This window comes from Oncorhynchus clarkii, chromosome 23 (genome assembly GCF_045791955.1).
Source record: "Oncorhynchus clarkii lewisi isolate Uvic-CL-2024 chromosome 23, UVic_Ocla_1.0, whole genome shotgun sequence".
Lineage (NCBI taxonomy): Eukaryota > Metazoa > Chordata > Actinopteri > Salmoniformes > Salmonidae > Oncorhynchus > Oncorhynchus clarkii.
In genome coordinates this window covers 56,053,119-56,074,944 of record NC_092169.1, presented here as the reverse complement: position 1 = coordinate 56,074,944, position 21,826 = coordinate 56,053,119, and the positions used below count along the sequence as shown (strand labels likewise).

The following is a 21,826-nucleotide window of genomic DNA, read 5'->3' as shown; positions in this document are numbered from 1 at the left end:
TCCTGCCTCCCTTGTGTCTCTAGGCATACTTGAACAACACTCTGGCTCTGGAGAACACCTGGCTTACTCCGGAGGAAATAGGAATCTTCCAGCGGCACGAAAAACCATTGTTGATGACAAATCAAATGGCAATGAGCATATCTAGGCCAGCTACTGCCTCCAGGAGTCTCAACTCTCTCCTCATGTCACCCAGACCTGCTGCCTCCAGGAGTCTCAACTCTCTCCTCATGTCACCCAGACCTGCTGCCTCCAGGAGTCTCAACTCTCTCCTCATGTCACCCAGACGTATATCAGGTTAGTGGAGGGTTGTTTTACCTAGCGACCTGCTCCGTACTTTACAAGCCTGTCTGCTGCCTCCTCTCAGCCACAGCCCCATCTATCAGCTGTTCTCCTCATAATGGTTATCATCTTTAATAAGTTTTCTGATCCCAAAGTTTAATCCCCTCTTTTTAAACAGACTGGAGAGATAGCAGCAGTACTCCCACCGTGTCCCAAATGGCACCCTATTCTCTATATAGTGCACTACTTTTGACCAGGTCCCTATGGCACTACACATAGGGAATAGGGTGGAAATTTGGGATGCATCCACTGTCAATCTGCATTTTACGCTACTTGTTAAAACTTTACGAGGAGCCGTACCATCTGTGAGTGTGTAGGAGGGGAGTTGGGTTGGGAAGAGGCATGCGTGAACAGGAACCTCATTAAACACAATTGGTTTCAGATACGTTGGTTTCAGATACATTGGTTTCAGGGCTGCTGAAGTGGAACCGTTTACCAGTCAGTGGGTAGCAGCGTTCTCCTGCTTCTCTGACGGAAGATTCCAGAGGGGTTTATTCCGCAGATAAAACTAGTATGGTGATGCTAAACACTGACATATAGGTTGACTATCAAATGGCACCCTGTTCCCTATATAGTGCACTTCTTCTGGATACTCAGAGCATGTATTAGGTAGGCATGGAGACTCTATTCCCTATTAACTAAATGACCTTGGTCAAAAGTAGTGCGCTTATATAGGGAAACAGGGAGCCACTTGGGACTCGGACTGGTCTGCGACAAGGGCACTTGGTGACCTGACGAAACAAGCTGAAAAAGGTGGGAACGTTGGAGAACAAACCATGACTGAGGAATGACTGAGATGTTTATTCTTGTTGTTTGTCTGAATCAGGAGTTTAAAGGAGAACACTAACCTCACACTGAGCTGAACCAGGCTGTGTTGCACCTGGGAAATGTGGATACTTCCCAAATGGCACCATGCTGCTTTTAATGCACTCCTTATAACCAGGGTCCTTACGACTCTAGTGCACTATATAGGGAATAGTGTTCGATTTGGGACGAAGCCTTAGTGCTGGACGTTATAGTGTCCAGGTATAGTACTGTGTGAGGAAAGTCATGTATGACAAGGTAAAAATCTGTTGTTCCGCGCCTGAGCAAGGCCGTTAACCCACTGTTCCCCTGAGCAAGGCAGTTACTGTTCCCCTGAACAAGGCCGTTAACCCACTGTTCCCCTGAACAAGGCAGTTAACCCACTGTTCCCCTGAGCAAGGCCGTTAACCCACTGTTCCCCTGAGCAAGGCAGTTAACCCACTGTTCCCCTGAACAAGGCAGTTAACCCACTGTTCCCCTGAGCAAGGTAGTTAACCCACTGTTCCCCTGAGCAAGGCCGTTAACCCACTGTTCCCCTGAGCAAGGCCGTTAACCCACTGTTCCCCTGGACAAGGCAGTTAACCCACTGTTCCCCTGAGCAAGACAGTTAACCCACTGTTCCCCTGAGCAAGGCCGTTAACCCACTGTTCCCCTGAGCAAGGCATTTAACCCACTGTTCCCCTGAGCAAGGCTGTTAACCCACTGTTCCCCTGAGCAAGGCAGTTAACCCACTGTTCCCCTGAACAAGGCAATTAACCCACTGTTCCCCTGAGCAAGGCAGTTAACCCACTGTTCACCTGTGCAAGGCCGTTAAACCACTGTTCCCTTGAGCAAGGCAGTTAACCCACTGTTCCCCTGAACAAGGCCGTTAACCCACTGTTCCCCTGAACAAGGCAGTTAACCCACTGTTCCCCTGAGCAAGACAGTTAACCCACTGTTCCCCTGAGCAAGGCCGTTAACCCACTGTTCCCCTGAGCAAGGCATTTAACCCACTGTTCCCCTGAGCAAGGCTGTTAACCCACTGTTCCCCTGAGCAAGGCCGTTAACCCACTGTTCCCCTGAGCAAGGCCGTTAAACCACTGTTCCCCTGAGCAAGGCAGTTAACCCACTGTTCCCCTGAACAAGGCCGTTAACCCACTGTTCTCCTGAGCAAGGCAGTTAACCCACTGTTCCCCTGAACAAGGCCGTTAACCCACTGTTCCCCTGCACCACTCTGATTCAGAAGGTTAAATGACTCCTTCACCACTCTGATTCAGAAGGTTAAATGACTCCTTCACCTCTCTGATTCAGAGGGTTAAATGACTCCTTCACCTCTCTGATTCAGAAGGTTAAATGACTCCTTCACCACTCTGATTCGGAAGGTTAAATGACTCCTTCACCTCTCTGATTCAGAGGGTTAAATGACTCCTTCACCTCTCTGATTCAGAGGGGTTAAATGGTGTTTCCCCTGGCTAGGTCCTCCACCTCCCTGATTCAGAGGGTTAAATGACTCCTTCACCTCTCTGATTCAGAGGGTTAAATGACTACTTCACCTCTCTGATTCAGAGGGTTAAATGACCCCTTCACCTCTCTGATTCAGAGGGTTAAATGACTCCTTCACCTCTCTGATTCAGAGGGTTAAATGACTCCTTCACCTCTCTGATTCAGAAGGTTAAATTACTCCTTCACCTCTCTGATTCAGAAGGTTAAATGACTCCTTCACCTCTCTGATTCAGAGGGTTAAATGACTCCTTCACCTCTCTGATTCAGAGGGTTAAATGACTCCTTCACCTCTCTGATTCAGAGGGTTAAATGACTCCTCCACCTCTCTGATTCAGAGGGTTAAATGACTCCTTCACCTCTCTGATTCAGAGGGTTAAATGACTCCTTCACCTCTCTGATTCAGAGGGTTAAATGACTCCTTCACCTCTCTGATTCAGAAGGTTAAATGACTCCTTCACCTCTCTGATTCAGAAGGTTAAATGACTCCTTCACCTCTCTGATTCAGAGGGGTTGGGTTAAATAACTCCTTCACCTCTCTGATTCAGAGGGTTAAATGACTCCTTCACCTCTCTGATTCAGAGGGTTAAATGACTCCTTCACCTCTCTGATTCAGAGGGTTAAATGACTCCTTCACCTCTGATTCATAGGGTTAAATGACTCCTTCACCTCTCTGATTCAGAGGGTTAAATGCAGAAGACACATTTCAGTTGAAGGCGTTCAGTTGTACAACTGACTAGGTATCCCCCTTTCACCTTTCTATATCACATTTACATTATTCTCATCTGACCTCCATCATGTGATGATACGAAGGCCCCAAACGGAACACGATTCCCTACAACACGCACTACTTTTGACCAGAGCCCTACTTTTGAGCAGAGTGCACTACATAGGGTATAGGGTGCCATTTTGGATGTAGCCAAAATACTATGTTCACTTTAGGAGATGATCCAATGTGATAATGGAGATGTCTCTATGTGATAATGGAGATGTCTCTATGTGATAATGGAGGTGATCCAATGTGATAATGGAGATGTCTCTATGTGATAATGGAGAGGATCCAATGTGATAATGGAGATGTCTCTATGTGATCCCGAATGGAACCATATTCTTTTAAGCCCCATTTATACCTAGGTCTAACATGAGTTGTTTGTCCTGATCTTGTCCTCATTCTGATTGTGCCCACATTTTTAGACCAGTGTAGACCTAGTTCAAAATAAGTGCACCGCATAGGGTATATGGTGCCATTTGGGAAACATGCGATATGATGGGGTGTGATTGCTGGTATTCATATTGGGTTCATTATATTGGGTGCTGTATTTTGGGTCCTGTATATTGGTCCTGGTCTTGTATATTGGGTCCTGTGTATTGGTCCTGGTCTTGTATATTGTGTTCATTATATTGGTCCTGTATATTGGGTTCATTATATTGGGTCCTGTATATTGGGTTCATTATATTGGGTCCTGTATATTGGCCCTGTATATACTTCCGGCGCCGACAGAGATGGCCGCCTCGCTTCGCGTTCCTAGGAAACTATGCAGTTTTTTTTTTTTACGTGTTATTTCTTACATTGGTACCCCAGGTCATCTTGGGTTTCATTACATACAGTCGAGAAGAACTACTGAATATAAGAGCAGCGTCAACTCACCATCAGTATGACCAGGAATATGATTTTCCCGAAGCGGATCCTGTGTTCTGCCTTTCACCCAGGACAACGGAATGGATCCCAGCCGGCGACCCAAAAAAACGACTTCGTAAAAGAGGGAAACGAAGCGGTCTTCTGGTCAGACTCCGGAGACGGGCACATCGTGCACCACTCCCTAGTATACTTCTCGCCAATGTCCAGTCTCTTGACAACAAGGTTGATGAAATCCGAGCAAGGGTAGCATTCCAGAGGGACATCAGAGACTGTAACGTTCTTTGCTTCACAGAAACATGGCTCACTGGAGAGACGCTATCGGAGTCGGTGCAGCCAGCTGGTTTCTCCACGCATCGCGCCGACAGAAACAAACATCTTTCTGGTAAGAAGAGGGGCGGGGGCGTATGCTTTATGGTTAATGAGACGTGGTGTGGTCACAACAACATACAGGAACTCAAGTAATTCTGTTCACCTGATTTAGAATTCCTCACAATCAAATGTCGACCGCATTATCTACCAAGGGAATTCTCTTCGATTATAATCACAGCCGTATATATTCCCCCCCAAGCAGACACATCAATGGCTCTGAACGAACTTTACTTGACTCTTTGCAAACTGGAATCCACATATCCTGAGGCTGCATTCATTGCAGCTGGGGATTTTAACAAGGCTAATCTGAAAACAAGACTCCCTAAATTGTATCAGCATATCGATTGCGCAACCAGGGCTGGCAAAACCCTGGATCACTGCTATTCTAACTTCCGCGACGCATATAAGGCCCTGCCCCGCCCTCCTTTCGGGAAAAGCTGACCACGACTCCATTTTGTTGCTCCCTGCCTACAAACAGAAACTAAAACAAGAAGCTCCCGCGCTGAGGTCTGTTCAACGCTGGTCCGACCAATCTGATTCCACACTCCAAGACTGCTTCCATCACGTGGACTGGGATATGTTTTGTATTGCGTCAAACAACAACATTGACGAATACGCTGATTCGGTGAGCGAGTTCATTTGAACGTGCTTTGAAGATGTCGTTCCCATAGCAACGATTAAAACATTCCCAAACCAGAAACCGTGGATTGATGGCAGCATTCGCGTGAAACTGAAAGAGCGAACCACTGCTTTTAATCAGGGCAAGGTGACCGGAAACATGACCAAATACAAACAGTGTAGCTATTCCCTCCGCAAGGCAATCAAACAAGCTAAGCGTCAATATAGAGACAAAGTAGAATCGCAATTCAATGGCTCAGACACAAGAGGTATGTGGCAGGGTCTACAGTCAAAAAAGAAAATCAGCCCAGTCACGGACCAGGATGCCTTGCTCCCAGACAGACTAAATAACTTTTTTGCCCGCTTTGAGGACAATACAGTACCACTGACACGGCCCGCAACCAAAACATGCGGACTCTCCTTCACTGCAGCCGAGGTGAGTAAAACATTTAAACGTGTTAACCCTCGCAAGGCTGCAGGCCCAGACGGCATCCCCAGCCACGCCCTCAGAACATGCGCAGACCAGCTGGCTGGTGTGTTTACGGACATATTCAATCAATCCCTATCCCAGTCTGCTGTTCCCACATGCTTCAAGAGGGCCACCATTGTTTCTGTTCCCAAGAAATCTAAGGTAACTGAGCTAAACGACTACCGCCCCGTAGCACTCACTTCCGTCATCATGAAGTGCTTTGAGAGACTAGTCAAGGACCATATCACCTCCACCCTACCTGACACCCTAGACCCACTCCAATTTGCTTACCGCCCAAATAGGTCCACAGACGATGCAATCTCAACCACACTGCACACTGCCCTAACCCATCTGGACAAGAGGAATACCTTTGTGAGAATGCTGTTCATTGACTACAGCTCAGCATTTAACACCATAGTACCCTCCAAACTCGTCATCAAGCTCGAGACCCTGGGTCTCGACCCCGCCCTGTGCAACTGGGTACTGGACTTCCTGACGGGCCGCCCCCAGGTTGTGAGGGTAGGTAACAACATCTCCACCCCGCTGATCCTCAACACTGGGGCCCCACAAGGTTGCGTTCTGAGCCCTCTCCTGTACTCCCTATTCACCCACGACTGCGTGGCCACGCACGCCTCCAACTCAATCATCAAGTTTGCGGACGACACAACAGTGGTAGGCTTGATTACCAACAACGACGAGACGGCCTACAGGGAGGAGGTGAGGGCCCTCGGAGTGTGGTGTCAGGAAAACAACCTCACACTCAACGTCAACAAAACTAAGGAGATGATTGTGGACTTCAGGAAACAGCAGAGGGAACACCCCCCTATCCACATCGATGGAACAGCAGTGGAGAGGGTAGTAAGATTTAATTTCCTCGGCGTACACATCACAGACTAACTGAATTGGTCCACCCACACAGGCAGCATCGTGAAGAAGGCGCAGCAGCGCCTCTTCAACCTCAGGAGGCTGAAGAAATTCGGCTTGTCACCAAATGCACTCACAAACTTCTACAGATGCACAATCGAGAGCATCCTGTCGGGCTGTATCACCGCCTGGTACGGCAACTACAGATGTTAATGCGAGTGTAGCGAAATGCTTCTAGTTCCGACAATGCAGTAATAACCAACGAGTAATCTAACCCAACAATTTCACAACAACTACCTTATACACACAAGTGTAAAAGGATGACGAACATGTACATAAAGATATATGAATGAGTGATGGTACAGAATAGGCAAGATGCAGTAGATGGTATAGAGTACAGTATATACATATGAGATGAGTAATGTAGGGTATGTAAACATATAAAAGTGGCATTGTTTAAAGTGGCTAGTGATACATGTATTACATAAAGATGGCAAGATGCAGTAGATGGTATAGAGTACAGTATATACATATGAGATGAGTAATGTAGGGTATGTAAACATATAAAAGTGAAATTGTTTAAAGTGGCTAGTGATACATGTATTACACGTATTACAACCTCCAAACGAGCTTCAACGCCATACAACACTCCTTCCGTGGCCTCCAACTGCTCTTAAACGCTAGTAAAACCAAATGCATGCTTTTCAACCGTTCGCTGCCTGCACTCGCAGGCCCGACTAGCATCACCACCCTGGATGGTTCCGACCTAGAATATGTGGACATCTATAAGTACCTAGGTGTCTGGCTAGACTGTAAACTCTCCTTCCAGACTCATATCAAACATCTCCAATCTAAAATCAAATCTAGAGTCGGCTTTCTATTCCGCAACAAAGCCTCCTTCACTCACGCCGCAAAACGTACCCTCGTAAAACTGACTATCCTACCGATCCTCGACTTCGGCGATGTCATCTACAAAATAGCTTCCAATACTCTACTCAGCAAACTGGATGCAGTTTATCACAGTGCCATCCGTTTTGTTACTAAAGCACCTTATACCACCCACCACTGCAACCTGTATGCTCTAGTCGGCTGGCCCTCGCTACATATTCGTCGCCAGACCCCTGGCTCCAGGTCATCTACAAGTCCATGCTAGGTAAAGCTCCGCCTTATCTCAGTTCACTGGTCACGATGGCAACACCCACCCGTAGCACGCGCTCCAGCAGGTGTATCTCACTGCTCATCCCTAAAGCCAACACCTCATTTGGCCGCCTTTCGTTCCAGTTCTCTGCTGCCTGTGACTGGAACGAATTGCAAAAATCGCTGAAGTTAGAGACTTTTATCTCCCTCACCAACTTCAAACATCTGCTATCTGAGCAGCTAACCGATCGCTGCAGCTGTACATAGTCTATCGGTAAATAGCCCACCCATTTTTACCTACCTCATCCCCATACTGTTTATATTTATTTACTTTTCTGCTCTTTTGCACACCAGTATCTCTACCTGTACATGACCATCTGATCATTTATCACTTCAGTGTTAATCTGCAAAATTGTAATTATTCACCTACCTCCTCATGCCTTTTGCACACAATGTATATAGACTCTCTTTTTTTCTACTGTGTTATTGACTTGTTTATTGTTTACTCCATGTGTAACTCTGTGTTGTCTGTTCACACTGCTATGCTTTATCTTGGCCAGGTCGCAGTTGTAAATGAGAACTTGTTCTCAACTGGCCTACCTGGTTAAATATAGGTGTTCTCAACTAGCCTACCTGGTTAAATTAAGGTGTTCTCAACTAGCCTACCTGGTTAAACAGTATATACATATTATATGAGTAATGTAGGGTATGTAAACATATAAAAGTGGCATTGTTTAAAGTGACTAGTGATACATGTATTACATAAAGATGGCAAGATGCAGCAGGTGGTATAGAGTACAGTATATACATATGAGATGAGTAATGTAGGGTATGTAAACATATAAAAGTGGCATTGTTTAAAGTGACTAGTGATACACTGTTTACATCAATTTTTCCATGATTAAAGTGGCTGGAGTTGAGTCAGAATGTTGGCAGCAGCCACATCAACCTTGTTGTCAAGAGACTGGACATTGGTGAGTAGTATGGTAGGGAGTGGTGTGCGATGTGCCCGTCTCCGGAGCCTGACCAGAAGACCGCTGGTGGGCCATATACAGTATGTATCCTCTATACAGTGGGCCATATATAGTATGTATCCTCTATACAGTGGGTCGTTCAGTATGTATCCTCTATACAGTGGGTCATGTACAGTATGTATCCTCTATACAGTGGGTCATGTACAGTATGTATCCTCTATACAGTGGGTCATACAGTATGTGTCCTCTATACAGTGGGTCATACAGTATGTATCATACAGTGGGTCGTTCAGTATGTATCCTCTTCACAGTGGGTCATACAGTATGTATCCTCTTCACAGTGGGTCATACAGTATGTATCCACTTCACAGTGGGTCATACAGTATGTATCCTCTACACAGTGGGTCATATACAGTATGTATCCTCTATACAGGGGGTCATGTACAGTATGTATCCTCTATACAGTGGGTCATGTACAGTATGTATCCTCTATACAGTGGGTCATGTACAGTATGTATCCTCTATACAGTGGGTCATATACAGTATGTATCCTCTATACAGTCGGTCATGTACAGTATGTATCCTCTATACATTGGGTCATACAGTATGTATCCTCTATACAGTGGGTCATACAGTATGTATCCTCTATACAGTGGGTCATGTACAGTATGTATCCTCTATACAGTTGGTCATGTACAGTATGTATCCTCTATACAGTGGGTCATATACAGTATGTATCCTCTATACAGTGGGTCAAATACAGTATGTATCCTCTATAAGGTGGGTCATATACAGTATGTATCCTCTATACAGTGGGTCTTGTACAGTATGTATCCTCTATACAGTGGGTCATGTACAGTATGTATCCTCTATACAGTGGGTCATATACAGTATGTATCCTCTATACAGTGGGTCATACAGTATGTATCCTCTATACAGTGGGTCATTCAGTATGTATCCTCTATACAGTGGGTCATATACAGTATGTATCCTCTATACAGTGGGTCATATACAGTATGTATCCTCTATACAGTGGGTCATGTACAGTATGTATCCTCTTCACAGTGGGTCATGTACAGTATGTATCCTCTATACAGTGGGTCATGTACAGTATGTATCCTCTATACAGTGGGTCATATACATTATGTATCCTCTATACAGTGGGTAATGTACAGTATGTATCCTCTATACAGTGGGTCATGTACAGTATGTATCCTCTATACAGTGGGTCATATACAGTATGTATCCTCTATACAGTGGGTCATATACAGTATGTATCCTCTATAAGGTGGGTCATATACAGTATGTATCCTCTATACAGTGGGTCTTGTACAGTATGTATCCTCTATACAGTGGGTCATATACAGTATGTATCCTCTATACAGTGGGTCATACAGTATGTATCCTCTATACAGTGGGTCATACAGTATGTATCCTCTATACAGTGGGTCATATACAGTATGTATCCTCTATACAGTGGGTCATGTACAGTATGTATCCTCTATACAGTGGGTCATATACAGTATGTATCCTCTATACATTGGGTCATATACAGTATGTATCCTCTATACAGTGGGTCATATACAGTATGTATCCTCTATACAGTGGGTTATACAGTATGTATCCTCTATACAGTGGGTCATATATAGTATGTATCCTCTATAAGGTGGGTCATATACAGTATGTATCCTCTATACAGTGGGTCATGTACAGTATGTATCCTCTATACAGTGGGTCATATACAGTATGTATCCTCTATACAGTGGGTCATACAGTATGTATCCTCTATACAGTGGGTCGTTCAGTATGTATCCTCTATACAGTGGGTCATATACAGTATGTATCCTCTATACAGTGGGTCTTGTACAGTATGTATCCTCTATACAGTGGGTCATGTACAGTATGTATCCTCTATACAGTGGGTCATATACAGTATGTATCCTCTATACAGTGGGTCATACAGTATGTATCCTCTATACAGTGGGTCATATACAGTATGTATCCTCTATACAGTGGGTCATGTACAGTATGTATCCTCTATACAGTGGGTCATATACAGTATGTATCCTCTATACATTGGGTCATATACAGTATGTATCCTCTATACAGTGGGTCATATACAGTATGTATCCTCTATACAGTGGGTTATACAGTATGTATCCTCTATACAGTGGGTCATATATAGTATGTATCCTCTATAAGGTGGGTCATATACAGTATGTATCCTCTATAAGGTGGGTCATATACAGTGTGTATCCTCTATAAGGTGGGTCATACAGTATGTATCCTCTATACAGTGGGTCATACACAGTATGTATCCTCTATAAGGTGGGTCATACAGTATGTATCCTCTATACAGTGGGTCATATACAGTATGCATTCTGTTAAAATTTAAATGAACAAACTCGCAGCTGTGTGAATTTGAGTTCTTCCTAAATGCTTTCCTAACAGTAGCATCATGAAAAAACAACTGCACTACAGGGACTTGTCCTTCTAAGATACTTGACAGGATGTTGTTTTTAAGTCACTAATAGTGCATTTCTCCAGCCAGCCCATGACAGTCCATCCATCACTTTCACCCACCCATTGCATTTTTCAGCTGTGCTAGCCTTCAGTTTCTAAAAGCCTCCAGGCTGAGAGCTGAAAACTGAAATCCCTTGGACAGTGTTGACTGTCAGACAGACGGGTGGGCATGTAGTGCAGTGTTGTGTTGTAATTATACAATCAATTACTTGTCTGGATGATTGAATACTTGTCTGTTCTGTGGCTAGCACCTCGCTGTGGATCACAGGCTTATGGGAGGGATCTTCCTCTTTAATGAGACCATGTCTCTCAGCAGACTGCTGACAAGGTGAAGTCCTGATCTGCATCTCCAATGCTACTCTATACCCTACATACCGCACTGCTTATAAACAGAGCCTTATGGACCCCGGTCAAAAGTAGTGCACTATTATAGGGACTAGGGTGCCATTTTGGGGTCACAGTCCTACTCGACCTTATCAAACTGCTGCGGTCCTTGTTCCTTAGTTACCATCAGCTTCACTCCTGTTGAGTTAAAGATGCGTTGTCAGACCGACGGGAGAGAAAGGGAGAAACAGCCTTTGGTTGGTCCCTGACTGCATCTCACATGGCAACATGTTCTCTGTATCGTCCTTTGATTTAACCCTTATTTTACCAGGTCAGTTGACTGAGAACAGGTTCTCATTTACAGCAACGACCTGGGGAAAAGTGACAGGGGAGAGGAGACTGAGAACACGTTCTCATTTACAGCAACGACCTGGGGAATAGTTACAGGGGAGAAGAGGCTGAGAACACGTTCTCATTTACAGCAACGACCTGGGGAATAGTGACAGGGGAGAAGAGGGGGGGGGGGGGGGGTGAATGAGACAATTGTAAGATGGGGATGATTAGGTGACCGTGATGGTATGAGGGCCAGATTGGGAATTTAGCCAGGACACCGGGGTTTAACACCCCTACTCTTACGATAAGTCCCATGGGATCTTTAGTGACCACAGAGGGTCAGGACACCCGTTTAACGTCCCATCCGAAATACGAATATATAGTATGCTACCTTTGGCTAAAGCCCTATTGGTATCAGTCAAAAGTAGTGCACTATATATATAGGGTGCCATAGGGCTCTGGTTCAAAGTAGTGCACTATATAGGGAACAGGGTGCCATTTGAGAAGGTGACCATCACTGTTTGATTGTTGAACAATCCTCCAACCAGCAGCTCATATCTCCCATCCCTCTGCTGTCTGTCTGCCACAGATCAGACTGCACTGTGTTTAAGACTGTGCTCTTCGTGTGATGTGATAATATGAAATATAATATGTTATAATATATTATGAATGCATCACGTGAAGCTATAGCATGTTATGAAAGCTTTATATGAAGCTATAGTATGTTATGAAAGCTTTATATGAAGCTATAGTATGTTATGAAAGCTTTATATGAAGCTATACTATGTTATGAAAGCTTTATATGAAGCTATAGTATGTTATGAAAGCTTTATATGAAGCTATAGTATGTTATGAAAGCTTTATATTAAGCTATAGTATGTTATGAAAGCATCACGTGAAGCTATAGTATGTTATGAAAGCATCACGTGAAGCTATAGTATGTTATGAAAGCATCATGTGAAGCTATAGTATGTTATGAAAGCATCACGTGAAGCTATAGTATGTTATGAAAGCTTTATATGAAGCTATAGTATGTTATGAAAGCTTTATATGAAGCTATAGTATGTTATGAAAGCTTTATATGAAGCTATAGTATGGTATGAAAGCATCACGTGAAGCTATAGTATGTTATGAATGCATCACGTGAAGCTATAGTATGTTATGAAAGCATCACATGAAGCTATAGTATGTTATGAAAGCATCACGTGAAGCTATAGTATGTTATGAATGCATCACGTGAAGCTATAGTATGTTATGAAAGCTTTATATGAAGCTATAGTATGTTATGAAAGCATCACGTGAAGCTATAGTATGTTATGAATGCATCACGTGAAGCTATAGTATGTTATGAACGCTTTATATGAAGCTATAGTATGTTATGAATGCATCACGTGAAGCTATAGTATGTTATGAAAGCTTTATATGAAGCTATAGTATGTTATGAAAGCATCACGTGAAGCTATAGTATGTTATGAAAGCATCATGTGAAGCTATAGTATGTTATGAAAGCATCACGTGAAGCTATAGTATGTTATGAAAGCTTTATATGAAGCTATAGTATGTTATGAAAGCATCATGTGAAGCTATAGTATGTTATGAAAGCATCACGTGAAGCTATAGTATGTTATGAAAGCTTTATATGAAGCTATAGTATGTTATGAAAGCATCACGTGAAGCTATAGTATGTTATGAATGCATCACGTGAAGCTATAGTATGTTATGAAAGCATCACGTGAAGCTATAGTATGTTATGAAAGCATCATGTGAAGCTATAGTATGTTATGAAAGCATCATGTGAAGCTATAGTATGTTATGAAAGCATCACGTGAAGCTATAGTATGTTATGAAAGCATCACGTGAAGCTATAGTATGTTATGAAAGCATCATGTGAAGCTATAGTGTGTTATGAAAGCATCACGTGAAGCTATAGTATGTTATGAAAGCATCATGTGAAGCTATAGTATGTTATGAAAGCATCACGTGAAGCTATAGTATGTTATGAAAGCATCACGTGAAGCTATAGTATGTTATGAAAGCATCATGTGAAGCTATAGTATGTTATGAAAGCATCACGTGAAGCTATAGTATGTTATGAAAGCATCACGTGAAGCTATAGTATGTTATGAAAGCATCATGTGAAGCTATAGTATGTTATGAAAGCATCACGTGAAGCTATAGTATGTTATGAAAGCTTTATATGAAGCTATAGTATGTTATGAAAGCTTTATATGAAGCTATAGTATGTTATGAAAGCTTTATATGAAGCTATAGTATGTTATGAAAGCTTTATATGAAGCTATAGCATGTTATGAAAGCATCACGTGAAGCTATAGTATGTTATGAAAGCATCACGTGAAGCTATAGTATGTTATGAATGCATCACGTGAAGCTATAGTATGTTATGAAAGCATCATGTGAAGCTATAGTATGTTATGAATGCATCACGTGAAGCTATAGTATGTTATGAAAGCTTTATATGAAGCTATAGTATGTTATGAAAGCTTTATATGAAGCTATAGTATGTTATGAATGCATCACGTGAAGCTATAGTATGTTATGAATGCATCACGTGAAGCTATAGTATGTTATGAAAGCTTTATATGAAGCTATAGTATGTTATGAAAGCTTTATATGAAGCTATAGTATGTTATGAATGCATCACGTGAAGCTATAGTATGTTATGAAAGCTTTATATGAAGCTATAGTATGTTATGAAAGCATCATGTGAAGCTATAGTATGTTATGAAAGCTTTATATGAAGCTATAGCATGTTATGAAAGCATCACGTGAAGCTATAGTATGTTATGAAAGCATCACGTGAAGCTATAGTATGTTATGAAAGCATCACGTGAAGCTATAGTATGTTATGAAATCATCACGTGAAGCTATAGTATGTTATGAATGCATCACGTGAAGCTATAGTATGTTATGAATGCTTTATATGAAGCTATAGCATGTTATGAAAGCATCACGTGAAGCTATAGTATGTTATGAAAGCATCACGTGAAGCTATAGTATGTTATGAAAGCATCATGTGAAGCTATAGTATGTTATGAATGCATCACGTGAAGCTATAGTATGTTATGAAAGCATCATGTGAAGCTATAGTATGTTATGAATGCATCACGTGAAGCTATAGTATGTTATGAAAGCTTTATATGAAGCTATATAGTATGTTATGAAAGCTTTATATGAAGCTATAGTATGTTATGAATGCATCACGTGAAGCTATAGTATGTTATGAAAGCTTTATATGAAGCTATAGTATGTTATGAAAGCATCATGTGAAGCTATAGTATGTTATGAAAGCTTTATATGAAGCTATAGCATGTTATGAAAGCATCACGTGAAGCTATAGTATGTTATGAAAGCATCACGTGAAGCTATAGTATGTTATGAAAGCATCACGTGAAGCTATAGTATGTTATGAAATCATCACGTGAAGCTATAGTATGTTATGAATGCATCACGTGAAGCTATAGTATGTTATGAATGCTTTATATGAAGCTATAGTATGTTATGAAAGCATCACGTGAAGCTATAGTATGTTATGAAAGCATCACGTGAAGCTATAGTATGTTATGAATGCTTTATATGAAGCTATAGTATGTTATGAAAGCATCACGTGAAGCTATAGTATATTATGAAAGCATCACGTGAAGCTATAGTATGTTATGAAAGCATCATGTGAAGCTATAGTATGTTATGAATGCATCACGTGAAGCTATAGTATGTTATGAATGCTTTATATGAAGCTATAGTATGTTATGAATGCATCACGTGAAGCTATAGTATGTTATGAATGCTTTATATGAAGCTATAGTATGTTATGAAAGCATCATACAAGCACAGGTAATTCTGTTGTTGTGTTTCGGTACCTTTATATCCGGTGGGTCCTCAGCCCTTATACAGTCTACTATAGACATGAGACATATAGTCCATACAGTCTATTTGGATGGATGAGAGGGCTTTATTTTCATTATGATGGTGAAGGTGGCCCTCCTCTGTTTTTCCAGTAGGTTCCTCCTCAGCCCTCCTCCTCTTCCTCAGCCCTCCTCCTCCTCAGCCCTCCTCCTACTCTTCCTCAGCCCTCCTCCTCTTCCTCAGCCCTCTTCCTCAGCCCTCCTCCTCTTCCTCAGCCCTCCTCCTCCTCCTCCTCCTTCTCCTCCTCTTCCTCAGCCCTCCTCCTCCTCCTCAGCCCTCCTCCTCCTCAACCCTCCTCCTCAGCCCTCCTCCTCCTCCTCAGCCCTCCTCCTCAGCCCCTTTACAGTATACTGTAGACACAGACACAACTTGTTTTTCATTTGGTGCTAAAGTAGGTTTGTTTTTGATTGATCTCACCTCTCATCTCCTCCTCTCTTCCCCTCTCTTCCCATCTCTCCACCCCTCTCCTCCTTTCCTCCCCTCTCCTCTCCTCCACCTCTCCTCTCTACCCTCTCATTCTCTACCCCCCACATCATCTAAACCCTCTTTCCTCCCCTCTCCTCCCCTCTTCTCCTCTCTCCTCCCCGCTCCCCGCTCACCTCACATTTCTCCCTCTCCTCTACTCTTATCCTCTCTTCTCCCCTCTCCTCCACCTACCCCCCCCCCCCCCCCCCCCCAGGCTCTGTTGTGTTTTATGGATGAACACAGAAACAAGATGGTTCCTGCTGTGTTGCGCTGCATTGTGGAAAGTGTTTAACTTTCAAATGAAATGTTCACAATGGGTGTCCTACTGTAATAATGGAGCAGGTAGCATCATGCAGTCTCCCTTTGAGAGACTCAGCGTGTGTAGTGACATGTTAAACCCCTTAAGGTCGATGTCCGCGACCTGTGAAAATATAATTTGCAAAATACATTAATACATAAATATGTCAGTTTATACTAGAGACCCCTCTATGGAAAGATGAGACACTCACGAACACGATGGTGTTCTCCGTTTTGCTCTACGACCCCCCACCCCCCCCACTCCACCCCACAGGCGTCGTTGGACTCGTCTGAATTCGGTACAACGGATCTGTTATCTTCTGTCTGTAGCGTCCAAACAGTTTGGGCTACTCACTAATATGACGCCTCTGTGTAAAGGTGAGACTCTCAGGAACTGTCTGGCTATAGGACGCTCACAGACCTCACAAGACTCATCTGAAGGTCCCCTCCAAAAATAATGAATGGAAGTACTGTATATATGGAGACTGTTTAGTGACAAAAATAAAGGGTTAAACGCATGTAAAAAATAAATAATAATAATAACAATCTCTCAGATGAAAAATTATGTTTGGCCCTATTGCTATTAGCCAATAGAAACACATTGAATAACAGATAGTCCTTACTGCTATTAACCAATAGAAACAGATTGAATAACAAATAGTCCCCCCAAAAAATCCTAAGGAAGTTTGTTCTGAAGTGTCTGTCCTTTATCTGAGAGATATAAGAAAGACCAAGAAACTATCTCTATAAATATTTTTTTACATTTATTTAACTCCCTATTTTATGCACTAAACTCTCTCCATATATACTTCCATTGATTTAAAAAAAAACTAGTTCCGGGGACCTGGGGACCTTCAGACAAATCTTCTGAGGCTTGTGGACGTCCTGGAGCAGAACAACCGACAGGCACAGTACGGTATTCGCCAGAGACCTCTATATTAGTGTGTAGCCCAAACTGTTCGGACTCTACAGACAGACGTTTCCAGAAGAGGTCGTACCGACATCAGACGAGTCCCGTGAGTCGTAAAACAGAAGAGGTCGTACCGACATCAGACGAGTCCCGTGAGTCGTAAAACAGAAGAGGTCGTACCTACATCAGCCGGGTCCCGTGAGTCGTAAAACAGAAGAGGTCTTACCGACATCAGACGAGTCCTGTGAGTCGTAAAACAGAAGAGGTCGTACCGACATCAGACGAGTCCTGTGAGTCGTAAAACAGAAGAGGTCTTACCGACATCAGACGAGTCCCGTGAGTCGTAAAACAGAAGAGGTCTTACCGACATCAGACGAGTCCTGTGAGTCGTAAAACAGAAGAGGTCGTACCGACATCAGACGAGTCCTGTGAGTCGTAAAACAGAAGAGGTCTTACCGACATCAGACGAGTCCCGTGAGTCGTAAAACAGAAGAGGTCGTACCGACATCAGACGAGTCCTGTGAGTCGTAAAACAGAAGAGGTCTTACCGACATCAGACGAGTCCCGTGAGTCGTAAAACAGAAGAGGTCGTACCGACATCAGACGAGTCCCGTGAGTCGTAAAACAAAAGAACACCATGGTCTGATAGCAGTCACCATCTTTCCATGGTCTGATGAACACCGCTCTGTCTCTGCCACCTTTCACCGCAAATGTGGAATTGCGATATTGGTGGATGTGATGGATTGAGGTACAGCCCAAATGCAAAAAAAACAGATATCTTTTATCTTAAACAGACGGATTTTGAGGGGGGGGGGGGGGGGGGATTGCAGGAGAAGGGTTCATTTACTTGCCTAGTTAAATAAAGGTTTAATAAAAGGTTTAATAAAATGATGTGGTGAGGATGATGATGAGGAGGATTATGATGGTGGTGAGGATGATGAGGATGATGAGGGTGATGATGATTATGAAGAGATGCAGTTTTTGATTCAGGTGTTGATGGATGGATCTTGTGTTGATGAATATGAAATGTAAATGAAATGAGATATGACATGTGAAGTGATCTGTTATGTGAGTCAGCCAGCTGTCATACTGTGTATATTCTATATATCCCTAACGAGTAGGCATCCTCAGTTCAAACAGTTCGATATCTAGCAGAGCGTTCTTAGAAGCAACAACACAAGATAAAGTGAATAAAACCTTAAAAAGACTTGAATGGAAAGAAACTTCACTAATCTTCCTTAGCTAACTTACTCTGGGGAGATTCAGGGCTGGAGCAGCAACATCACATTTCATTCCATCTTCCAGAATACTTCAGAAAACCTTTTGTCTTTATTCTGTGTGTATTCCTTCCATTGCACATTCAAGGTCATGGAGAAGAAATGGACCAGTTTTTCATATTTTGGGGCGGCAGGCAGCCTAGTGGTTAGAGCGTTGGGCCAGTAACCGAAAGGTTGCTGGATCGAATCTCTGAGCTGACAAGGGTAAAAATCTGGTGTTTTTCCCCTGAATAAAGGAGTTAACCCACTGTTCCCCTGTAGGCCGTCATTGTAAATAAGAATTTGTTCTTAACTGACTTGTCTAGTTAAATAAAGGATAAATGAAATGTTTTAAATATAAAATATATATTTCCCAGAATGCTTTTGACCAAACCCTCGGAACAATCTAGCAATCTTTCATAACAATTAAAAATATTTGTTAATTGTTAATAAGTGGAAGATCATTTTGAGAAAGATTTGTCAAATTAATATCTCGGTTAAATAAAATAAATAAAAATGGTTCTTATTAGCTGTTGGTTTTATTTTATTCAACTTCAGTCGTTATGTGGGATCGATATACGGTTGATTATAATTTATTCAACTTCAGTCGTTATGTGGGATCGATATACGGTTGATTTTATTTTACTCAACTTCAGTCGTTATGTGGGATCGATATACGGTTGATTTTATTTTACTCAACTTCAGTCGTTATGTGGGATCGATATACGGTTGATTTTATTTTACTCAACTTCAGTCGTTATGTGGGATCGATATACGGTTGATTTTATTTTATTCAACTTCAGTCGTTATGTGGGATCGATATACGGTTGATTTTATTTTATTCAACTTCAGTCGTTATGTGGGATCGATATACGGTTGATTCCTACCGCAGGGGAAACGTGTTCATGTTAAAGAACTAGTGGAAATGACATTCAGATGTCATCCTTTATCCAGTTCCATAGCAGGGTGTTATTTAGCATTTTATAATTGGCAGTCATTGATCTCCACATATTGAACTGTCTTTCATAGAATATGTAATACAAATATGATCCTTTGAAGAGGACAATGTCCTTTTTTTTGCCATTTGGCCAACTTCAAGTATAATAATTCCACTACGTAATTATCTCCAGCGTAATACCAGTGTCTATATACACTACATGCCCAACAGTATGTGGACACCTGCTGTTTAACATCTCCCTCCAAAATCATGGACATTAATATGGAGTTGGACCCCCCCCCCCCCCCCCCCCCCCCCCCCCCCCCCCCCCCCCTGTTATAACAGCCTCCACTCTTCTGGGAAGGCTTTCCACTAGATGTTGGAACGTTGCTGCGGGGACTTGCTTCCATTCAGCCACAAGAGCATTAGTGAGGTCGGGCACTGATGTTGGGCGATTAGGCCTGGCTCACAGTCGGCATTCCAACTCATCCCAAAGGTGTTCAACTGGGTTGAGATCAGGGCTCTGTGCAGACCAGTCAAGTTCTTCCACACAGATCTCGATAAACCATTTCTGTATGGACCATTATCGTCTAGAATGTCATTGCGTTCCTCCTCCACAAACTGTACAATTGGCACGATGCATTGGGGCAGGTAGCGTTTCTCTGGCATCCGCCAACCCAGATTCATCTGTCGGACTGCCAGATGGGGAAGCTACAGAGAACACATTTCCACTGCTCCAGTATCCAACGTTGGTGAGCTTTACACCACTCCAGCTGAAGATTGGTATTGCGAATGGTGATCATAGTCTTTTAGTGCTTGGCCATGGCTGCTTGGCCATGGAAGTCCATTTCATGAAGCTCCCGACAAACAGTTATTGTGCTGACGTTACTTCCAGAAGCAGTTTGGAAGTCAGTAGTGAGTGTTGTAACCGAGGACAGACAATTTTTATGCCCTACGCGCTTCATCACTCTGTGATCCCATTCTGTGAGCTTGTGAGGCTTACCACTTCGCGGCTGAGCCGTTGTTGCTCCTAGACATTTCCACTTCACAATAACAACACAGTTGACCAGGGCAGCTCTAGCAGGGCAGAAATTTGACGAACTGACTTGTTGGAAATTGGGCATCCTATGTTGGTGCCATGATGAAAGTCACTGAGCTCTTCAGTACGGGCCATTCTACAGCCAATGTTTGTCTATGGAGATTGCATGGCTGTGTGCTCGATTTTATACACCTGTCAGCAACAGGTGTGGCTGAAATAGCCCGAATCCACTAATTTGAAGGGGGGGTCACATACTTTTTGCCATGAAGTGTATGTGAAAATGCCAAATTTCTATGTTTTTTAGAAACAATTATGAAGTTACAAAGTTCTTCCCGATTACATCATCAAAAGTAAAAACATTAAAAAAATTGATTCACGGTTACATGCGGAGCAAGAAAATACCCTGCCTCTGGCAAATACCCTCCTAGAAACCCGTTGCACGTTTTTGAAAATCTAACTTTTTCTTTTTTTTTAACCTTTTCACACGTACCAACAAATGGGTGTGATCATTCTACAGTGGTCCCTGAAGCGTAACCCTCAAACCGGTGTGATTAGAACGCTTGTTTAGAACGTCCAGTTTTGATTCCCGCGACAGTTAGCATTTGAGCTAGCCACACAGTTTTTTTTTCACAGTAAAAATTTTGCACAAACAAAGTCCTTACAAATGCAGTGGGGGTCAGTGCCGTTTAATTAAGATGAGGGAGGATGTTTTTTTTTTATGTGCATGGCCTTATTTCTATTATCAAAATGCATTATTTGTCACCAGAACTTCAAAACATGTGAATAAAACTATAAATACATTATGCTCCGTTTGTACATACAGGCCTCTCTCATCTTTTTAAGTGGGAGAACTTGCACAATTGGTGGCTGACTAAATACTTTTTTGCCCCACTGTATATACATACTTCATGCTATACTAGAAACAACAACACGATATACAGAAAATACTGTAAGGCGCTTACTTTGATAGGAACGCACACATGTCCAAAGTACATTTTTGTAAGTTAAATCGACAATGAAAGCAATGCGAGCACCAGCCAGAAAATGTGCCAGTTCGGGCAAGACTGTGCAAATGTCTGCATACTTCATGTGCGGAAGAAATGGGCAAGGGCTCTCCTCGAAGAGG

The 21,826-nt window shown here is 42.7% G+C and overlaps 1 protein-coding gene across 1 annotated transcript in view; it reads left to right on the top strand.

Annotated features, from left to right (window-relative positions):
• LOC139381910 (transcription elongation regulator 1 like) overlaps positions 1 to 21,826 on the top strand; it is a 230,340-nt gene that overhangs the window by 6,558 nt on the left and 201,956 nt on the right. Inside the window, exon 3 of the mRNA XM_071125768.1 lies at positions 24 to 294. Coding sequence (XP_070981869.1) covers positions 24 to 294 — 271 coding nt within the window. The remainder of the gene's footprint in view (positions 1 to 23; positions 295 to 21,826) is intronic.